Consider the following 18,930-nt stretch of genomic DNA (forward strand, 5'->3'; position numbering starts at 1 on the left):
AAAGTCTAAGTAGTCAGACCGGCTCTGCCTTAAGAAAGTCCACGGGCCACATCCCAGAAATTCAGCTGCTTACAGCAGCTGTCGAATTTGGAATTACTTTATCCGACTTATTCAGTATTTTAAAGTTGAATATGATTCCCAGGACAATGTATCTACATTACCTTTAATATCTCTACTAAAGAAACGAGAAATTTCTGTGCTTCTGTGACTCAATGAGATCCAAAATGAATGTCAGAAACATGAAAGAATTGAATGGACAGACGAAAATAAAATGACAAAAAAAAATATGGAAATGGAAGACTAATAACAGGGGCTGGATAACTGTCAAAAGGACAAAGTTAGCACACTTCATGTACCTTTTTTAAAAACAAAAAAGTAGCTTGATAAAATAGATATATAGTTCCATAGATCATATGGTTTGAAAGATGGGATTTTGTTCTTACATATTGTTATTATTGCCAAGCAACAAAGTGAAAAATTATGACCTGCTCATCAGTGTAGACCTGAGCACAGCAGGATAAAGAGTCAAAAGGGCAAGGTTCCCCAAACCCAAAAGTCAATCAGAGGGAAAGGAATTCTTTGAAAGTACAGGGTTTTCAGTATGGGCCAACAGAATATATGAAGAACACTCAAAATGTGGAAGATGCACAAGGCTTATTCATGCTTTAGGGCCAAGACATCTGGGCAGCCAGCCATGTCTGCCAGAGAATACATTTTCCATTTTAATCGTTTAAGCAGACTAAAAATGTTTATATGGTGGTGGCTTTCGGCTTAACTATGATGGCTACTCAGATGGATGTGTGGCAGTATGGATGTGAGGTATGTCATTCAAAGGTGGGTCAGGGTTTGAACACCCGAGAGTAAGGAGACCTAGAAGCTGTGCCAGTTGTGAATCTCACTTTGGCTTCTCTCCTTGTTCATTTCTTTCTTGGCATGAATCATGACAACCTACCTACCTGATGGTTTTCAACCTGTATGTTAATTTGCTTGCAATTTCATTAAGTGCCACTAGGAACTAAGAGATCTGAAATACAGAGCTGGAGTCTGATGGAAGGGAGATCAGAATCCATGGATTAGCAAGGGAAAACACTCAGCTTTTAATGAAATGGTGTTTTGCTTGCTGTCTACAGAGGATGCTGAGATAACAGAGTAGTTGTTTGGTTGGAAATGGCTTCAAAGAGGGTGCTGTACCACAGTCAGGTCCTGCAAGATGGCCTCGCCTCTTTAGGAGAGACAGGATGACAGTTCCTGCTGACATTTGCCCACAGTCCTGCTTGAGCTTTTCCCCGTCTAATGGGACACACTTCAGACTCCTACTGTAGGAATGGGAAAATGATGGTTACAAAGTGTATGTTTCCTTCTCCTTTTCTTCTGCTTGATACCAGGAATAATACACAGTGCTTTTACTAAGCACACCTATGTAGACAATGACATAGACAGTAGATGGCCCACTCATTTAGAACTTGCCACACGTTCAATGAAACCTGTGTGTGCTGAGGATCTACGGAAGGGATCTGTGAATAAGAGAGACTCAAAGGCAGAGCCTATGATTATGCCATAGTGATTACAATGTTTTGCAGCAGAATGCCACCAGCTAGAGCTGGGCAAGGATGCTCTAAACAAACATCCCACGCCTAATGAACTACTCTTAGGTACTGAATGTGTGGCAATTTAAGCATGTCCAGTAAAAGATCCTTATTTCTTCTGGTCTGCAAACCAGATCTTCTAGCTAAATCTATCGAGGCAAACCCATCTCTGTATGGGTTATTTCAGGTCTACTCACCCACTTGACGGTTTTGTCCAGTAGGTCTAAATTTTGCTCTGAAGCAAAGTTTGAGGATTATCTTAGCATCCTTGTTGAGCAAAGTGATTTTGTCTGGAGTGAATGAAGCATCTATAGCCACATCAGCAATGCTTTGTGACCTGAAAGACACAAATGGAAACATATGCACATTATTGCCCAGCATACCAGCAAACATGACCTTCACATAGAGGACCCAGGGCTGGTATCATTGAATTTTTCTCTCCATTGTTTTAGAATTTGAGCAGTTTTTCCTATTTGAAAGAAAAGATCACAGCAGGAGTAAATGGATTTTTTTGTTGGTAACTGTGTATTGTGTGTGTGTGTGTGTGTGTGTGTGTGTGTGTGTGTGTGTAATATATATATAAATAACAGTTGTGCCTACACAGAATAGAAATATGAAATCTCTTTGCAAATGAAATGTTAAGTCATGACACTTTTGTGTCTTCCCAACTGGGGTTGGTGTAACTCTTGCTTCTTGAGATGGCAGGAGAGAGAGAGAGAGAGAAGACAGGGAAATGGAGGCATCAGAGCTGACGAATGTGGCCATGTCTTGTGCCTTGCTGCCTCCATGGTTAGCATCACCTGTCCATGATAGTGACAATGAGCATTATGGCAGAATATGACTGAGGTGTCCATCACAGGGGGCCAGAGTTTCCTATGCTGGTGTGGCCTTTTGTATACCTGAGACAGTCTTATTTTCTCTTTCAAAACTAGTGTGAAATAGAACAAATACTGGTTCCATTCTATTAATGAAAATGTCTGAGACATAGGCTTACCACTTCACTGGACAATTGTCAGTGAGAAAATGGAACCTACAGTCTGAGTTCCCCCATTACTGGAATTTGAACTTTACCACAATGACTCCTGCGTACAGCTTCCACTATTTCTAAGGTAGCAGGCAACGATTAGTAATTTCACCTTTTTGAAAAGTACCACCAATAGTTCCAGAAAACATTTCTTTTTATTTTCAGGCATCACTAGAAAGACTATTTCAAAAGTTACTATGTATCTGTGATTTCTCTTAATATGCAGCCATGACACATCTAATAAGAAATGTAACAGGGCTTCAGGGTTACATTCTAATGCTTAATTGAATTTTAGCACAACTATTTGAGAGACTGAACATTTATTCTAATACAGATGATGTTGATTTACATGTTTTGTAAGTGTATTACACATTATTCCTAGAGTTATCCAGAAAAAGCAGTTCAGCACTTTGTAGGAATTTGACCACAGAATATTAGCTTAGCATGAATAGTCAGCTCAGCACATTCATTTGATTCCACATGTGTTGACTTTTCTGAAGAATCAACTACACCTTTCAGAACAGAAGCTTAGCCACATCACTGTCTAAACTATGTCACAGTATAGTAAATGCAAAGGCATCACATGGGAAAGACTGCCTAGAGGCTTACATGGTGCCATTGTTGCCAAGTATGTGTTTGGTACATTATTTTAAATGAAGCCATGTAACTCTATGACACTCCTAGCATGCCATTCTTTCATTATTTTAACTAGCTTTATTCAGTAGATGTATTTTCTAGTTTCTCAGTCTTAATGCTTTCCTTGGTTTTCCATATAACAGTTTCCCTTGTCAAAAAGAAATGCATTTCACTCTTGAAAAGCTCAATTCACATGTGTGCAGAGTAGCGTCAAACTCAGAAGTCATATAATGTCAATGGACTGTGTTTCTATTCCCAATATGTCTGGACGGTTAAAGCATATATTTTCAACAGAGAAAATGGATGTATGAGTATTCTTGACTGTGTAATCAATTTCTTTTCAATTCCAGTATCTCATTAGATCACAGACCCAAGTTTTGTGTGTATTTGTCTGGTTTGTGTGTGTGTGTGTGTGTGTGTGTGTGTGTGTGTGTGTGTGTGTGTGTGTGTGTGTGTGTGCGCGTGCGTGCGTGTGTGTGTAGGTGCATGTATGTGTGTGCATGTGCATCAGGATGCCAGTGGCCAACTTTGGGTGTCATCCCCCAGGTACTCTGTTGACTGAGTCATGGTCTCTACTGCCCTGGGACTTGACAATTAGTCTAGGCTAGCTGGCTAGTGAGCTCCAGGTATTGTCTCTGCCTCACCATCACTGGGGTTACATACCACTAAGCCCAGCTTTTTATATGTTTACTTACTTAAGTGGTCTCACTATAGAGCTGTGGCCAGCCTGGAACACTCTGTGAAAACCAGGCTGGCCTCAGACTCACAGAGACCCACCTGCGGCAGCCTTCTGAGTGCTGGGATAAAAGGCATGAGCTATCTCACCTAGCTCTGTCTGGCTTTTTGATGGGTTCTGGGGATTGAACTCAGGTCCTCATGCTTGTATAGAAGGTTCTTTAACCAACTGAGCTATCTTTACAAGCCCTTCACATATCTAATTTTTAAAATGTTGAACCATATTTCCTTTGAGTCCTTTCTTGCTCCCCCAACTTTTTCACCTACACAGGCAATGAAGAGGTCAGCTAAGCCAAAACAATGATTCTTATTCATGACTATGATTTTAAACTATGCCTTTTAAGCACATAAGAAGTTCCACTTTATTTGGGTCCTATGAATTTGTTCTCATGAGTTTTTTTGACTGGAAGCTGAAATGAGGCTGTGTACAAGAAGATAACATTTAGAAACATGTGGGATAGCATTTCAAGGGCTTTCTCTTTTCTATACAATGACTCTTCACATAAGGAGAAGAAAAGCATGACTCTAATGACAAAAATCTCTCTATATATATCTATATCTGTATCTATGTATATCTATCTAACTATCTGCCTATCTATCTATCTATCTATCTATCTATCTATCTATCTATCTATGTGCATATATATGTGTGTGTGTGGCAAAGGTACATGCCTGTCAGTAAATTATATATATGTAAACACACACACACACACACACACACACACACACACACACACACACACATATATTCCCCCAACTCTCAGGAAACCATGTATATTCCTTCTTTTATGCAACTCAAACTCATGATAAATACATTTCCTAGTCTTATATAATACATTAGGCATTACATATACTATACAACCCAGCAGGTCATTTTAATTAGCTAGTCTTAATCTTGCACTTACTGACTCACCAGAGTTGAACCACTTGTCCCAAAGCACCAATGGATACATCAGTGATGGAATCCCCATTTAAATCTGCATAGCCATCCAGGGACCTTCCAAAGAACTGGAGGTGGTTCCTGAAGGCTCCATCAGATCCAAGGATTTTCTGAAAGGGCAGATTTAACGTGAAGTTGTAATACACACAGCTAACTCAGAACGACAGCCTTTGTCTTGCCCCTTACATTCTCTATATGGTCATTTTTCAGGTTATCTGGTCCAGGAAATTGTATTGTTTTCCTCCTCCACATCTGATTTCTGCATTATTTTTACAATGATTCTTTCATCAAAGAAACAGCATGGATCTTTATTGTGTAAACACAAGCCAGTACAAAATGGTGAGAAGTCAGTGGGCTAGGAATGAGCTGAGACAAGTTCAGGTCTTGTTTCCTATCCTAGCTAGCTTTCCTCAGGATTTACACAAAATTGCCTGTTAGTGAGGCATTCTTCACCATCCTTTGATCATCTGATAGCCCTCACAATACTTGAAAATTGTCCTCTTAATTGACTTCTTATGTTTGATACTTGACATTTGCTATTATCTATAGCACTGCAACTTATTTCTTTTATTCACGTTTTCTCTTTTGGAATATAAGTTCAGCAAGAAGCAGAATTATGTCTGTCTTGTTCTGTCCAGCATTCCCAGAGATGGTGTTCAACAAATAGCAAAGCTTTACTAACTATTTTTGATGGAAAGAACACAAATCTAAGGGAAGAGGCGTGGATTGGATGAAGATGTCCAGCTCTAGCAGTTATGTTCACGGATTACCTGGGAATACTTGGTGTGAATGGTACCCTGATGACCATTGTAAATGTATACCGCTCCCGAGTTCTCATTCTCCATAGGTGAACCAACGATCACATCATTAAAGCCATCCATGTTGATGTCTGAAAGGGCTGCAATTGCTGAACCAAACCGAGCATTTCCAGTACCTTCAGGTCCTTCAAGGAACTGGTGCTGATTCAAGACGCCCTTGCAAAGGGAGAAGGAAGTGGTGCAGCAGAGTTTTCAATGTGTATCGTTAACATTCAACGCAACTATGTGAAAGCAGACAGGGATTTAGTCTTCGAATTGATAATTCTCTATTTTGTGATGAGAGTTACAAATAAAATTTTCATTAATTAATGTATCACAAGATACCTACTCCTAAGCCAAGATTAAAGGAGGTAATAATTCTTTTTTTTTTTTTTTTTAACCTGAAAAACCTACATAAAATGTCCGGCCCTCTATCTCCACTTTCTCTCAGTATTGGGACTGTTACCTCTTTCCAAATCTTTGACTTAAAAACTTTCTGGTGAAAGGCTAATATCATGAGTGAAATTAAGGTAGGTACAAAGCACAAGGAAACATGATAATTTAGATCTTACATATTGCTGAATGGTGACATAATTATAATGGGTGGGAAATGGAAAATGAAGTCGTTATCACTACATGACAAGCAACACTAAATGGTTTTGTGCAAAGGAAAAGACATTTTCTTTTATAAAACAGTTTTTCCTTCAGATTTTGTGCTCAAGTATGAAATTTTTAATGGCTTTGCAAGAAAGCAAAATGCCTCACCTAGGAAACTGGGTCAGTGTTGAGTATTTCTCATTTATAGTAATTTTATAAAGACTAATTTTTTCTGAGATAGATAAAGCATTAAGGGATAGTGTTAGGTGCTGGAGAGGTGGCTCAGTGTTTAAGAGCCTCTTTGCTCTTGCAGCGGACCTGTGTTCATTTCCCAGAACCCACAGTATTTCCCAGCACTCCATTATTTTAACTGCTTGTGTTAAAGGGTCAGTTTTTACATTAATCTATAGTAAGTATCAAACATATAAAATATCCCAACAACTAAGCACAATTCTCCCTCCCCCCTACACCTCTCTGGCTTCCTATGTCAACCACTGCCTTTTGTTTGCTTTTCTTGCTGCCTTGCAGAACTCCAGATTCCTACTGAAATGGATTTAGAGTTCTGTCTACAAGTTGGAAAAATGATGCCTTCTCCCTTTGAGTCAGCTCAGTTTTATGGCAAGAATCTGAAATTCCAAGGATTGGACGTGTACCTAACTGTGACACCAAGCACTGGAATTTTCTGACAAACTAATGTAGAAAGCATTCTAGGTCATCTGGAGGTTGCTGGAGTCGCTGGGACAATTGTTTTCACTGTGAGATGAAGAGGTCAGTGTGCCCAGTGATTACTATCTTTTCAAAGAAATGTCATAAGATGCTTTAAAAATGAACCAATATTTATATTTATGTGTATCCTAAAAATTATTTGTGCTTATAATGGCTTCATTTGAACAGGAACACATACCCAAAGACCTCTCATGAAGGACACTTTATATTAAACTCCATGCCTTTTAATGTCTTTTTAAAAATTGTAACAATGGTGACACCTTGAATTTGATTAAATACATGCCATATTATGCATGAAAATTAGTTATTATTCCAGAATAATAAGCATCCTTCAAATTTTAGATGAACTTATTTATCAGTACAGTCAGTTAAGCTGTTTGATGTTGATTTTTACCTTTGTGATGGTGAAGAGGTAGACCTTTCCCTCTTCCTTCTTGAGGTCATTCATGTACGTGGGAGCACCTACCAAGAGCACGTCTGTAATGGTGTCTTTGTCCACATCAACTGAACACAGCACACTACCAAAATAGGAGCCAATCTGGAGTAGCAAAGCATATTCATCTTAGGAGTCACATTATCACATATGTATCCTAGCACGTGCAAATCTAGGGGTTTCTGATGCCAATGAGCAAGAGACCACATTCAAAAGAGGAACCGTAGTAGCTACGTGAGCTGTGATTCAGAGGAAGACAAGAGCGCCAGGGACAGCCAGGGACAGCCAGGTCCGGCAAATAACCATGTTCCCATGAAAAGCAAAACAAAAGCTGTTGTAATAAAGATGCTTTATCGGAGTGTAGGGAGGGGGTGGAGGAATCAGGGAGGGAAGGATCATTTGAATAGGGTTTTAAGGACAAGAGGAGTTTTCTAGGTGGAGGGAAATATGAATGATTTAATGTCAGTGGTGTGGTCCAACACAGGTGATGTCGCCTGCGAGAAAAGATGGGAGAGCTAGGTAGAGATGAAGTAAAATTAGAAGGGTTGGGGATCTGAATGCCATCCCATCCATCAATGTTCAGTGAGTGCCTGTGTGAACATTTCTTAAGGATTTAGACACCAATAAGTGATTTATTCTGTGACACTGTCATTGTTTATTTTTTTCTCAAAATAGAAACACCATTCTTTAAACTACTAAAGAGGAGACAAAAACCTGATCTAATAGCTGCTTTTTGACTAGTTTGTGGTTCCCTTACTCCTATAAAATCAATGGCAAGAGAAGTGTCCGATTTAATCACAGTGAACCTTCTGTTGTTAGAATTTAACATAGACATGAGAAAATTCAGTTGACATTTCCAAACAGAGAGGAGCCACTCAGTAAACACCAGTTTCCACTTTGTCCACTCAGCTGTCCACCTGCCCCAGCTATCTGTACAATTAGTTTCACTTGTTAGTAATGATGTTTACCTGGTCCCCTCTGTGAGACTGAATCACTGTGACAGTGCCATCCTTGTTGACACTGTACAGCACTATCTGGCCAGTATAATTTGCCCGAGGCGCACCAGCAGCAAAGTGGACACCATTTTCAGTAGAAATTGCAGCCACAGAGTAACCTAGGAGAGAAGGAGTTTTAGAGTAAGCATCCCTCACTGTCTCAGCCAGAGAGGGCTTCCGAAGCTAGCAGAGAGGGTCAGAAGTCTTGATGTTAGATGTGATGATTACTCATGCTCCTGTGATGAATTGTCCTCACTTTTCTTTGTAGCTCTGACTACCATAGACAGGCTCTCAAGTTAAAAAGCTGTCCCTTGATCCTGGGTTGTTCTCATCAGCTACCTACCCCTCAAGCCTGGCTTATTGCTGATTTTAATTGTCAACTTCACACAAGCTACTATTACCTGAGAAGAGCATTTCAGTGAGGTCTTGTCTAGATTCAGTATTCCCCTGGGCACATCTGGGAGGAATTAGGCTGATTATATTATGTGAGTAATTGAGGTGGAAAGACCTGCTCACTGTGGGTGACACCATTCCTTAGGCAGGGGATCCTGAACTGGGTAAGAGTAAATGAAGTGAGCTGAGAGTAAGCATGTATCCATTAACTCATTTCTCTCTATTCCTGATGGTGTAGATAATGGGACTGGCTGCTTCAATTTCCTGCTGCCTTGATTTCCCCACAGTGATGGGCTATAACTTGGAACTGTGAGCCAAAGAAATCCTTTCTTCTTTAAGTTGCTTTTGTCAGTGTATCTTATCACAGCAACAAGAAGCAAAACAAAGACACCGGCCTTTAACAAGTATTTGATGAATAAACAATGAATCAAAAAGGTAAAGTTGCTTCATGGAAAGAACATAGGTCTTGGAATTAACATAGTTCTAGGTTTAAATTCTGGATTTGTCACTTGCTAGGCTGTTAAAGTTGATAAAAATTATTAAGGTCACAGGCTCTCAGAGGATTTTGGAAGGATTTATGTAGATAGAATACAGATACTGAACGTCCCTGGATGCTTATCATATGAACGATAATAACAAACAAACAAACAAAAACCCCTAAGAACTTTAAAAGAATAGAAGGTCACTAGTTAGTATATTGCCTTTTAGGAACAACTTCTGTTTTAGAGAAACAACCATGCTCCTGGGATATCTGCCTGAACAGATTTGTGTGTTTTAGAAAGTAACATCATTGGTCACATGAGCTTAACAAACCTCTACAGAGATTTGTATGTAAAACTCAGCTTCCCAAACTTATGGGCTGAGGCCTGACTGCCAAAGAAGAAACATCTGTGGATTAAGAACACGTAAGCAAGAGGGCAGTTCAGAGGCTCTGCTGAGCCGACCTGAGAGTTTAAAGAAAAAGAACCTGAGTTGCCTGAGCTGACCGCTGTTGCGCCTCACCTAAAAACGAACTGTGATTTCTATCCTGCAGAACGTGCTCAAAGGCTTGTTTGGGAAAGATCAAGTGCTCACGAGACGTCTCCTGGACCACTGTTCCACTCCAGTCAAAAGCTCCCACTGCACCTAGCATCAGAATATCCTGAAACAATTGAGGAAAGGGAGATTAAGACAAATCACCTTTAATGCAAAAGGATTCAGGCTGGTCAAAACATTGAAATAAACTATCAAAATTTAAGGAAATTTGCACAGTAAACCACACACACACACACACACACACACATATGTGTATATATATATGTGTATATAGGTAACTGTTTGGATTTTACTGGAGAACTAGCTTACCATGAGCTATGTCAACAGCTTTCATCCTTTCATGAGTGTCACCTAAGACTATCCTATATATCAGATATTTATATTATGATATATTATGATTCATAACAGTAGCAAAATTACATTCATGAAGTAGCAACAAAAACAATTTTATGGTTGTGGGGTCACCACACCACGAGGAACTGAATTAAAGGGTTGCAGCGTTAGGAAGTCTGAGAACCACTGAGCTATACCCTCTCGGAAGAGCTTATTACAATGCATTATGTAGAACTCTTTGCAAGAGGCCATGGCACAGGATGGATGCACAGTCATCTTGCATTCAAAGGCACACATTTGAAGATGCTGAACCTTTCAGAACTTACAGAAGAAACAGATGAGAACTTCTCATCCCACATATTCCTAGGAAAGGCTCATTATGAACAGGAGACACACTAAAGCAATAGCAAGTGCTGACCTCAGAGGAGGGAGGAAAAGCTGCTCTTCCCTAGCATGTCTTGGGAGATCTTCTGACCGGTTGTATTTGCAACTCTCTGTATGTTTGCGGTGTGTGTTGTATGCTTGGATGCACATGCTTGTACACAAAGAGGCCAGAGAAGGACATTAGGTACATTGCTCTATCACTGTCTGCTTCATTTCCTTCACATGGAATCTCTCACTAAAGGTAAATTAAAGATGGTGGCCAGCAAACCCCAGCGGATCCTCCTATATCTGCATTCTCCGTAAGTGCTAGGGTTACAGGTGCAAGGGCAGCCATGTACCCTTGCCTGATTGTGGGTGCTGGGATCTGAACTTGGGTTCTCATGCTTGGTCAACAAGCTCTCTTACTCATTGAGTTATTGCTCTAGCCCTTACGGTCCTTCATTCTTTTCCTCAGTCCTTTTCAAATGTTCTGGCATCTCCATCCCTATATCTCGTGTATTTAATCATAGCACAACCACAAAACTTACCTGTAGCTGTGACAGTCAATGTAATGGACTGAAAACAAGCCCAAATCAGAGACGGGGAAGACCAGATAGCTCAGGGTCCACTGCATTGGTTCAAACTCAATGAAAGGTTTTAGTGTTACGGTTTTTGTTTGCTTGTTTTGATATAAGGAAACAGAGATGTGGTGATGTGGGATTAAAAATACCAAATAGGGAAAAAACATATCTCATTCTGGGGAAAAATACAAAATTTTGAGAATAAGTGTAATGTAAGCACAGACTCTAAGCTGGGAGTATATGACTGGATAGTAACCTCATGAAATTGTGTGAAAATATTTCTGTACTATTGTATTTATTTACCTGTTACTGCAGGAAAGATTTCTAACTTTTTTTTTCAACATCTCTAAGGGTTATTGAATCAGTAGCATGAGCATCTTTTATTCTTGGATCTGTTTATCACCCTCTGACTTCAAATTAATTCGTAAATATTTTCCAGAATCTTGTACCATTTTGTCTCTCATTCCCTTCCAATGTCCTGGGCAGGATTTGTGTCCAGACCTAGAAGGTGTTTCTGAGAACACTGGATAGACTCCTTGAGTTACCAAGACATGTACTCCTGGTCCACCCCAGGACTCATAAATTGCCCATCATCAACAATTCTCTGTCTCTGCTTGTAGAAAATGATACCTTGGCAACGTGGACTGTGACTGTGTTGGGGATAAAAAGGGCTTTTTTTTTCTCTGACAAATGTTTTAGGTAATTCATTGATTCCCATGAAATTCTTATAAGGATGATGCTTGGAATTAGTATAGTGTTTTTTGCCATAGGGGACTTAAAGCCTTTATTATAAAAGGTATTTTCCTCTGACATAGGGAAGGAAGAATTTATCTGCTGGTTTTAAAGCTTAGTGACTTGGCCCAGGAATCTGAATCATTGCCCAGGGAATGGCTGTTTTCCTACTGTGTCTAAGCTATTGTGTCTTTGTGTGATCTAGCCAGTGGCAGCATTGATTTCAGCGTAGCTGATATACACACATTTTGAGGAGAGTAGTCTGCGCTGAATCCAACTTGTGCCATTTCCATCTGGAAGTTGTCTCCTCCTTGAACAGTACCTGTAAAATATCATTTTCAAAAATTGTACTATTGTCAACAATTTTCAGTCAAAATTTAAAACATGGACACACACCCACAAGCATGTACATTCATGAACACACACACACACACACACACACACACACACACACACCACACACACACACACACACACACACACACACACACACACACGTCAATGTACAGATATAGCTTGGAGGATTCTAGGATCAGGAAATCATTAAGAAAGTGTCCAAAGAAGTGTTCAAAGTTGGCTTTGATCCCCATTAAGCATTAATTAATTTAATGTGATATTTATGCTGTCCCTGATATCAAATTAGCCTGAGCAAAGAAAGAGTACTAGTTAAGGTGGAAACTGAGATCAGGGTGTTCTTGTTAATTTATCATTACTAATTAAGAAACTATGTGGATTTTGCTTTAAAATATTGGTGTTCCTAATACACAGATACTTCAGATGCATGGGAAGAATGGGTGATTACTTTGTACCATAGACTGGACTGAGGGAATCTTGTGTCAGCCATTGGAAACCAGGACTCAAGACTAAAGAGTTTTCTAGCTGGGAAGTTTGTTTCAATTGCACTTAAGTATCTGTTGGTGTCTAACACAACAGAACTCTATTGGTAGGCACATTCTCTTTAGTGTGGTCAGAATTGTTGCGTTTCAATAATTTTCCTGAGAAGCAAGCCAAATTCCTCCATGAACACTTCAAGGAAACAGACTTTACTACTGTGAGGGGTTCTCTTGCTTAGGAGGAATAATAATTAACACTGTTTGTATAGAGACAGTTTGGGGGAGAAACAGGTTTTATGTTCTTCAAAAGTCTTCAACAACAGAAAATATCCAAGATCATTTCAAGTTAGGCTGAAATTACATTGCAATTACTCCTATTCACAGACTCCCAGCAAATTTGCTCTTACAGATGCTTTAGTAGTTTTGAATAATTGCAGGAGGCCTTAGTTTTTGTTGGTGATTTAAATAACTCAGAAATATCACACTTCTGCAATAAAATTTGGAGTGGGACAGACATTTCTAGTGCATCAACAAAAGATCAAGGCTGGACTGCAGAAGTGGACACCTTTGCAGTACCTTCAAACCCAGCTTCTAGGCAGGACCTGAAATGTAGGTGCACAATTAAACACCAGCTTTATTGCTGAGTTATTCGAGTTAAGCTCCTGGAATTAGGATTTAGGTTCTCTTTTTCTTTTTCTTTCTTTCTTTCTTTCTTTCTTTCTTTCTTTCTTTCTTTCTTTCTTTCCTTCTTTCTTTTTTTCTTTTTTTTTTTTAACCAACTGTGAAGAGTGTTCTGGTCCTCAAGATCTTGTCTATCTGTGTGGATGATGATTCTGCCCTGAGGATGTTCCAAGGCTATGGAGGTGCATCAGTAGAGCTGTAATAAGGAAAGCCCCAACGGAACTACTGGAGATCATCACTGTATTTTCAGTATTTTAAAGGTATATATGTTTATTATAAACAAATTCAAGAATATCTGAAATTACATAACTTAGAAAAAAACTATGATGATAATAGATGTGGCTAGATTGTTCTCTCAAAAATTGAAAAAAAATTCATCATCTTATCAACCATGTGTGAGCTTTGCACCTCAGAGACTTCTAGAAAATTCAACAATATTGATGTGTCTTTTAGACAAAGCACAAAAGTGACTGGATGCATATTTTTCTTCTGCTTGCTAATCACTTACGTTTCTCTTATAAATCATATAGTCAATGTGTTTTGTCTATCTTTCTTGCTTACATGTGACATATCTGAGTTAGTTTTTATGCATAGTCTATAAGTTAATATCCAGATAGCAAATACATTATATGAAAATAACATATAGTAAGTAAGGGTAAGTTTGTGCCAGGCCTTCATACCTTCGATGCTGAAAATGTGTTCTCCGAGTGTTCCAGCCTTTTCCAGAAGAGCAGCTTCGTCGGCCACATTGAAAAAGAATCTCTCTGTTGGAGTACTAGCAATGGCTTTGATTTCCTTGATCAAATTTTTGGTATCAAGGGCATTTCTGTTTAAATACCCAAGAACCTTGAAAAAAGAGAGCAGGACAAAGGTCATTCTTCTTCTACCTCGATTTCCCCATCTCTTCATTTCAGTACGTTTCTGACCATCCCAGAGCTTCTTGCGGACACTCCCACAGGCACTCATTCAGTTGACAGGGCTGAAAACGAGCAGGTAGCAGAGACACTGTACAAATTGCAGACCGGGAAAGTGATGGAGTTCAGGACTGTGTACCCATCAACCTCCAGACATGTCCAAACTGCAGCCACTTACTGCTATGCCGAATCTCAATATCTCATCATCATTGCATGTCTGGATCACCTCTTTCAGCATCGACCCATCATGGGATTCCCCATCAGTCACAACTACCATGACTTTCGTAGCTCCTGGGCGCCCACCAGAAGCTGGCAAATAAGCCTCGTCTCTGTGACAGATAAAAGTGCTCATTATTCACAGAAGCTAAGATGTAGACCCCTGCTTTGAAGTAGAAATGGGAAATGAGCATCGTTAAGCACATCAACCATAAACTATGTTGTGCTTTCCACGTCAATTCCTTCTACGGTAATGCCAGTGTTATATTTAAGAGCATTCTTCTATTGTAGCTTCTTCAGAGAAATAAAAAATGTAATTCACATTTAATAGCAATTTCAATAGATTTCATGGTGTGTGTGTATGTGTGTGTATGTATGTGTGTGTAAATGTGTGTGTATGTGTGTATATGTGTGTGTATGTGTGTGTGTAAATGTGTGTGTATGTGTGTGTGTAAATGTGTGTATGTGTGTATGTGTGTGTGTGTGTGTCTATTCTAGTTAGCTTTTTGTTGCTGTGATAAAACATCAAAACAAAAAGAAACTCGGAAGGAAAGAGTTTATTTAATTTACGGGTTATGTCTATCATCAAGGCAGAAGCTGAAGGCAGGAGCTTGTAGCAAAACTATGGAAGAAAAACAGCTTACCAGCTTGCTTCATCTGGCTTGCGTGGCTACTTTTGCCATACAGCCCAGGCCCACCTGTCTAGGGGTAACACTGCCCACAGTGGGCTGGACCCGCACCCCCAGGTATCAATTATTAATCAAGAATATGCCATGTTGTCATGTCCACAGAACAGTCTGATGGAGGTAATTCCTCAGTTGAGGATTAGCCTTCCCAGGTGACTCTGACTCTCTGTCTTTGTTTCTGTCTCTATTCTGTGTGTGTGTGTGTGTGTGTGTTGTATATGGTCAATAAATGTTTTCCTGTACATATATATACAGATACACATGCAGGAATGTGCATATGGAGGTCAGAGATCAATATTAAGTGTCTTTTTTCTATACCTCTCCACTGTAGTTTTTAAGACAAGGTCTCACTAAACCTGGATTTCAATGACTCAGCTATACTGCGTGGCCAGCAAGCTCTAGAGTTGCAACTGTCTCTCTCCTCCCCAGTTCTAAGGATACAGACATATACCATAGCATCTTATGTGGGTTCTGGGAATCCATGTAAGGCCCTCAGTCTTGTGGAGAAATTTACAGAGTCAAATCCATTTTCTTATATTCCCTTTATATTTGATAAGGCACTTACAAAAAATATGATCTTTAAAAAAAAGTCTAAAATTATCACTAAAATCTCATGTACATGCTTAATCCTTTAATGCTTTCATTTTTTTGTATTTTGTATTTTCTTTTCTTGAGATAGGGTTTTGTTATGTAGCACAGGCTGGGATCGTAGGCATACACCAATATGCCCAGGTAGATTGAAAATTTAAGTCAGCTAAAATCTATTTTGATGCAAGAAGTAAGGTACATTATTCAGCTGTATTTTCTTCTATATAGACAGCCAACCAACAAGTTATTTCTGTCTATTAGAATCTCCATGATGTTATTCCTAGGGTAAACTATCAGCTAGCTGTATTATGATTTCTGTTTCCTCTTCATCTCTTTTATCTTCATATTTATGTCTTCAGTGCTGGCTAATCATTCTACCCATTTACCAATACTCTAAAGCCAATTTTTTGAAGCTGATAAATAATTTTTGTTATACAGAATATCTTATGTGTATAGTATTAGGAAACATGGAAATGAAGAAATATATTCCATATTTTCAGCCAGACAAATTTTAATCATGGAGCTCATGTCATAATCATTTTTTAAAAAGTGAAGTTTACCCTTTGTGGGTACAGTACACATCAAGATTGATTTGAGGATAGAGCTGACTCATTTAGTTTTTATTTCCTGAATTGTCCTATAATGGTAGGTGTTCAATGAAATAAAGTGTGTGGAAACAAGGGGATATTTACAGAAAGGATATCAGAATTTCCTGTGTGTGTGTGTGTGTGTGTGTGTGTGTGTGTGTGTGTGTGTGTGTGTGTGTGTGTGTGTGTCTGTGTCTGTGTCTGTGTCTGTGTACCTGTGTGTTCTAGTAGGTGATGATTAGAATTTGAGTGGGTCCTGATTTTTGTTCATTTCGGAAACTGTGGGGGTAGGGGGGAAATCCAAGGCTTTAAAAAGGTAATAAAAGCCAGACAGCCACACCTCAGCAAACAGTAATCATGCCCTATTTTGGAGAGGAAAGCTTGCCAGGCCTCCAGGTTCCTTCCTGGTGGATAGGCCCCAGCTACATTCTCTGCTGAAGACTGAAGTCCTCTGAGATTATCTTGACAACATTCTTTCCTTAGTCTGAGTTACCAGACTGGAACAGGCTCTCCACATAATGACAGGTGACTCATTGTTATGGCCTACAGTTTATGAGATGGCCAAGCCCCCAAAGAGCTAGAGACAGAAAGATGAAGCCAATCATATCTTCTTATATGGACAGTGTCTTTTAAGACATATGAAGAAAATCTCACCAGTTGATGAAAGCAGCAACTTCAGTATACACAGAGAGAAAATGAGGGGACAGATAAAATAGGGAATGAGGAGATAGTCGTGGCAAATTTGATGATGGCCAGCTATGTATCTAAGGAGAAGTGAGGAGAAGAAAGGCAACAAGGAGGGTTTTGGCTGATGATGGGGTGAACAGACACCAGCATCATGAGCAGTGAGAAAAAGGATTGAAGCTACTGTAGGGATTAGTGAATGTTCTGATTCTCAACAAAGATGCTCAACTTCAGCGAGATGCCTGATGACTGTGGGGAGCGAGATAAGAGATGACGCATAGCGATGGGGGAGCCCACACAGGGTTAGTCCTCACACCAAGGGTAAGGGCATTGTTCCTGGAAGAGGCCAGAGTTGGTGGCAATCCCAGAAGTTTATGATGTTCCATGAAGACTGAGTTCAGAGCAGCAGTGTATGTCTGTCCTTATCAAATGCTCAGAGGTGCTAAGGGCGACGGGTTTGAGGCTAGTGCGTGAGACTAGCTGGCACAGAGACCATGTCCACCTAGTGGCAGAGCTACATGCTTTGCAGAACAGGCAAGAAGACTCATAGACAACTTGCTTTAATGACTTTTGAAAGAGTAAAAACAGGAGGTGGAAAAGGTTGTGAGCAGGTTTAAGGGCAGGCACATTATTCTCATTTAAAAAAATGACAGGCAGACATTTAATAAAGCATCTAATAAGGCTTACAGAGCAGAAGAAGAGAAACTGAGGTAAGAAGGAGGTGGATAGCATGCAGTTGTAAAACTCACACTCCCTGTGTGTTGCAGCAGGAATAATAATTTTAATGTTCATATTCTTGTGTATAAAGCACCATGAGCTTCATTAACGTGTGCAAAATACTCTATTAGCTTTATTTGTTTGAAGTGAATATTAACAGTGATAGATTATTTCATTTCTATTTTAATCTAAGACCTTTGTATTTTATGCAATTCATGAAAAATCATATAAAATCACTCTGTCTGACCATTCCAGAACCATGGTGTGTAACCTCAGTTCCTCTGTGCCATGTCAAGGGACACATGTCACAGAAAGCTCAGGCTCATCTCTGCTTGTTACTTTTGATTTGACATTTCCATTCCTTTCTCTCACTTTGAGCATTTTGATATTGTCCAAGTGTTGGCTCAATAGCATTAAAACTTACCTTGCAAATTTGATTGCTTTGAAGGTATTGGTGAGGTCCCCACCATATTGGAAGGTTCTGGATGTGGCTGCAACCATTTCCTCTTTGGTTTTGAAAGTGTCCAAGTTAAATATAACTCTCGGGCTATTGGCGTATTGAATTAGTGCCACCTTCAAAAGAGAAGAAGTTTATTAATGATCATTAGCTTATAAACAACTTACATTTAGCCAATATAATAAGAAAGGTGAATTTAGATGTGTAGTCTGATAACTTAAAGGAACCAAATTCAATTCTGTATTTGAAAATCACTCTTCTTTCTGTGGAATTATCTTTGTTAGAGGTCTTCAGTATGTAACAGGAGCATGATTGCCACGCAAGTCAATCTGTTACAACTTACACGTTTGGTTCAGAAATAACTTTAGATTCTTAAAGCTCTTCCTTAGTACATTTTATGCAAAAGAATATTAGGTTCTGCTTTCTGATGCAAAGATTAAAGTAGATACAAATAAATAAACTTTCTAATTATTAGTGAATACTAGCTTGAAAACAGCTATAAGCAATCATAGATGGAGGGTAATATCTCATTAGTTTTGAATAGTTATGTAACACAGTCAGAGTTGACTTGAAGAAAAGCTCATGTATTCCTAAACTATGTACGCAGTTTAACTGACTGTTACATTTCCTCTCTTGTGGGCTTGAGCATTGTTGGAGCAAA

The 18,930-nt window shown here is 39.3% G+C and overlaps 1 protein-coding gene across 1 annotated transcript in view; it reads right to left on the minus strand.

The window, feature by feature from the left end:
• Positions 1 to 18,930, minus strand: part of Itga2 (integrin subunit alpha 2) — a 95,149-nt gene that overhangs the window by 23,654 nt on the left and 52,565 nt on the right. The window contains exons 7-16 of the mRNA XM_036206918.1: positions 18,237 to 18,385; positions 14,513 to 14,663; positions 14,101 to 14,266; positions 12,152 to 12,228; positions 9,865 to 10,003; positions 8,443 to 8,588; positions 7,436 to 7,579; positions 5,692 to 5,895; positions 4,895 to 5,031; positions 1,784 to 1,923 (exon numbers count right to left, since the gene is read on the minus strand). Of these exons, the coding sequence (XP_036062811.1) occupies positions 1,784 to 1,923; positions 4,895 to 5,031; positions 5,692 to 5,895; positions 7,436 to 7,579; positions 8,443 to 8,588; positions 9,865 to 10,003; positions 12,152 to 12,228; positions 14,101 to 14,266; positions 14,513 to 14,663; positions 18,237 to 18,385 (1,453 nt within the window). The remainder of the gene's footprint in view (positions 1 to 1,783; positions 1,924 to 4,894; positions 5,032 to 5,691; positions 5,896 to 7,435; positions 7,580 to 8,442; positions 8,589 to 9,864; positions 10,004 to 12,151; positions 12,229 to 14,100; positions 14,267 to 14,512; positions 14,664 to 18,236; positions 18,386 to 18,930) is intronic.

Source organism: Onychomys torridus, chromosome 15 (assembly GCF_903995425.1).
Source record: "Onychomys torridus chromosome 15, mOncTor1.1, whole genome shotgun sequence".
In the NCBI taxonomy this organism is placed as follows: domain Eukaryota; kingdom Metazoa; phylum Chordata; class Mammalia; order Rodentia; family Cricetidae; genus Onychomys; species Onychomys torridus.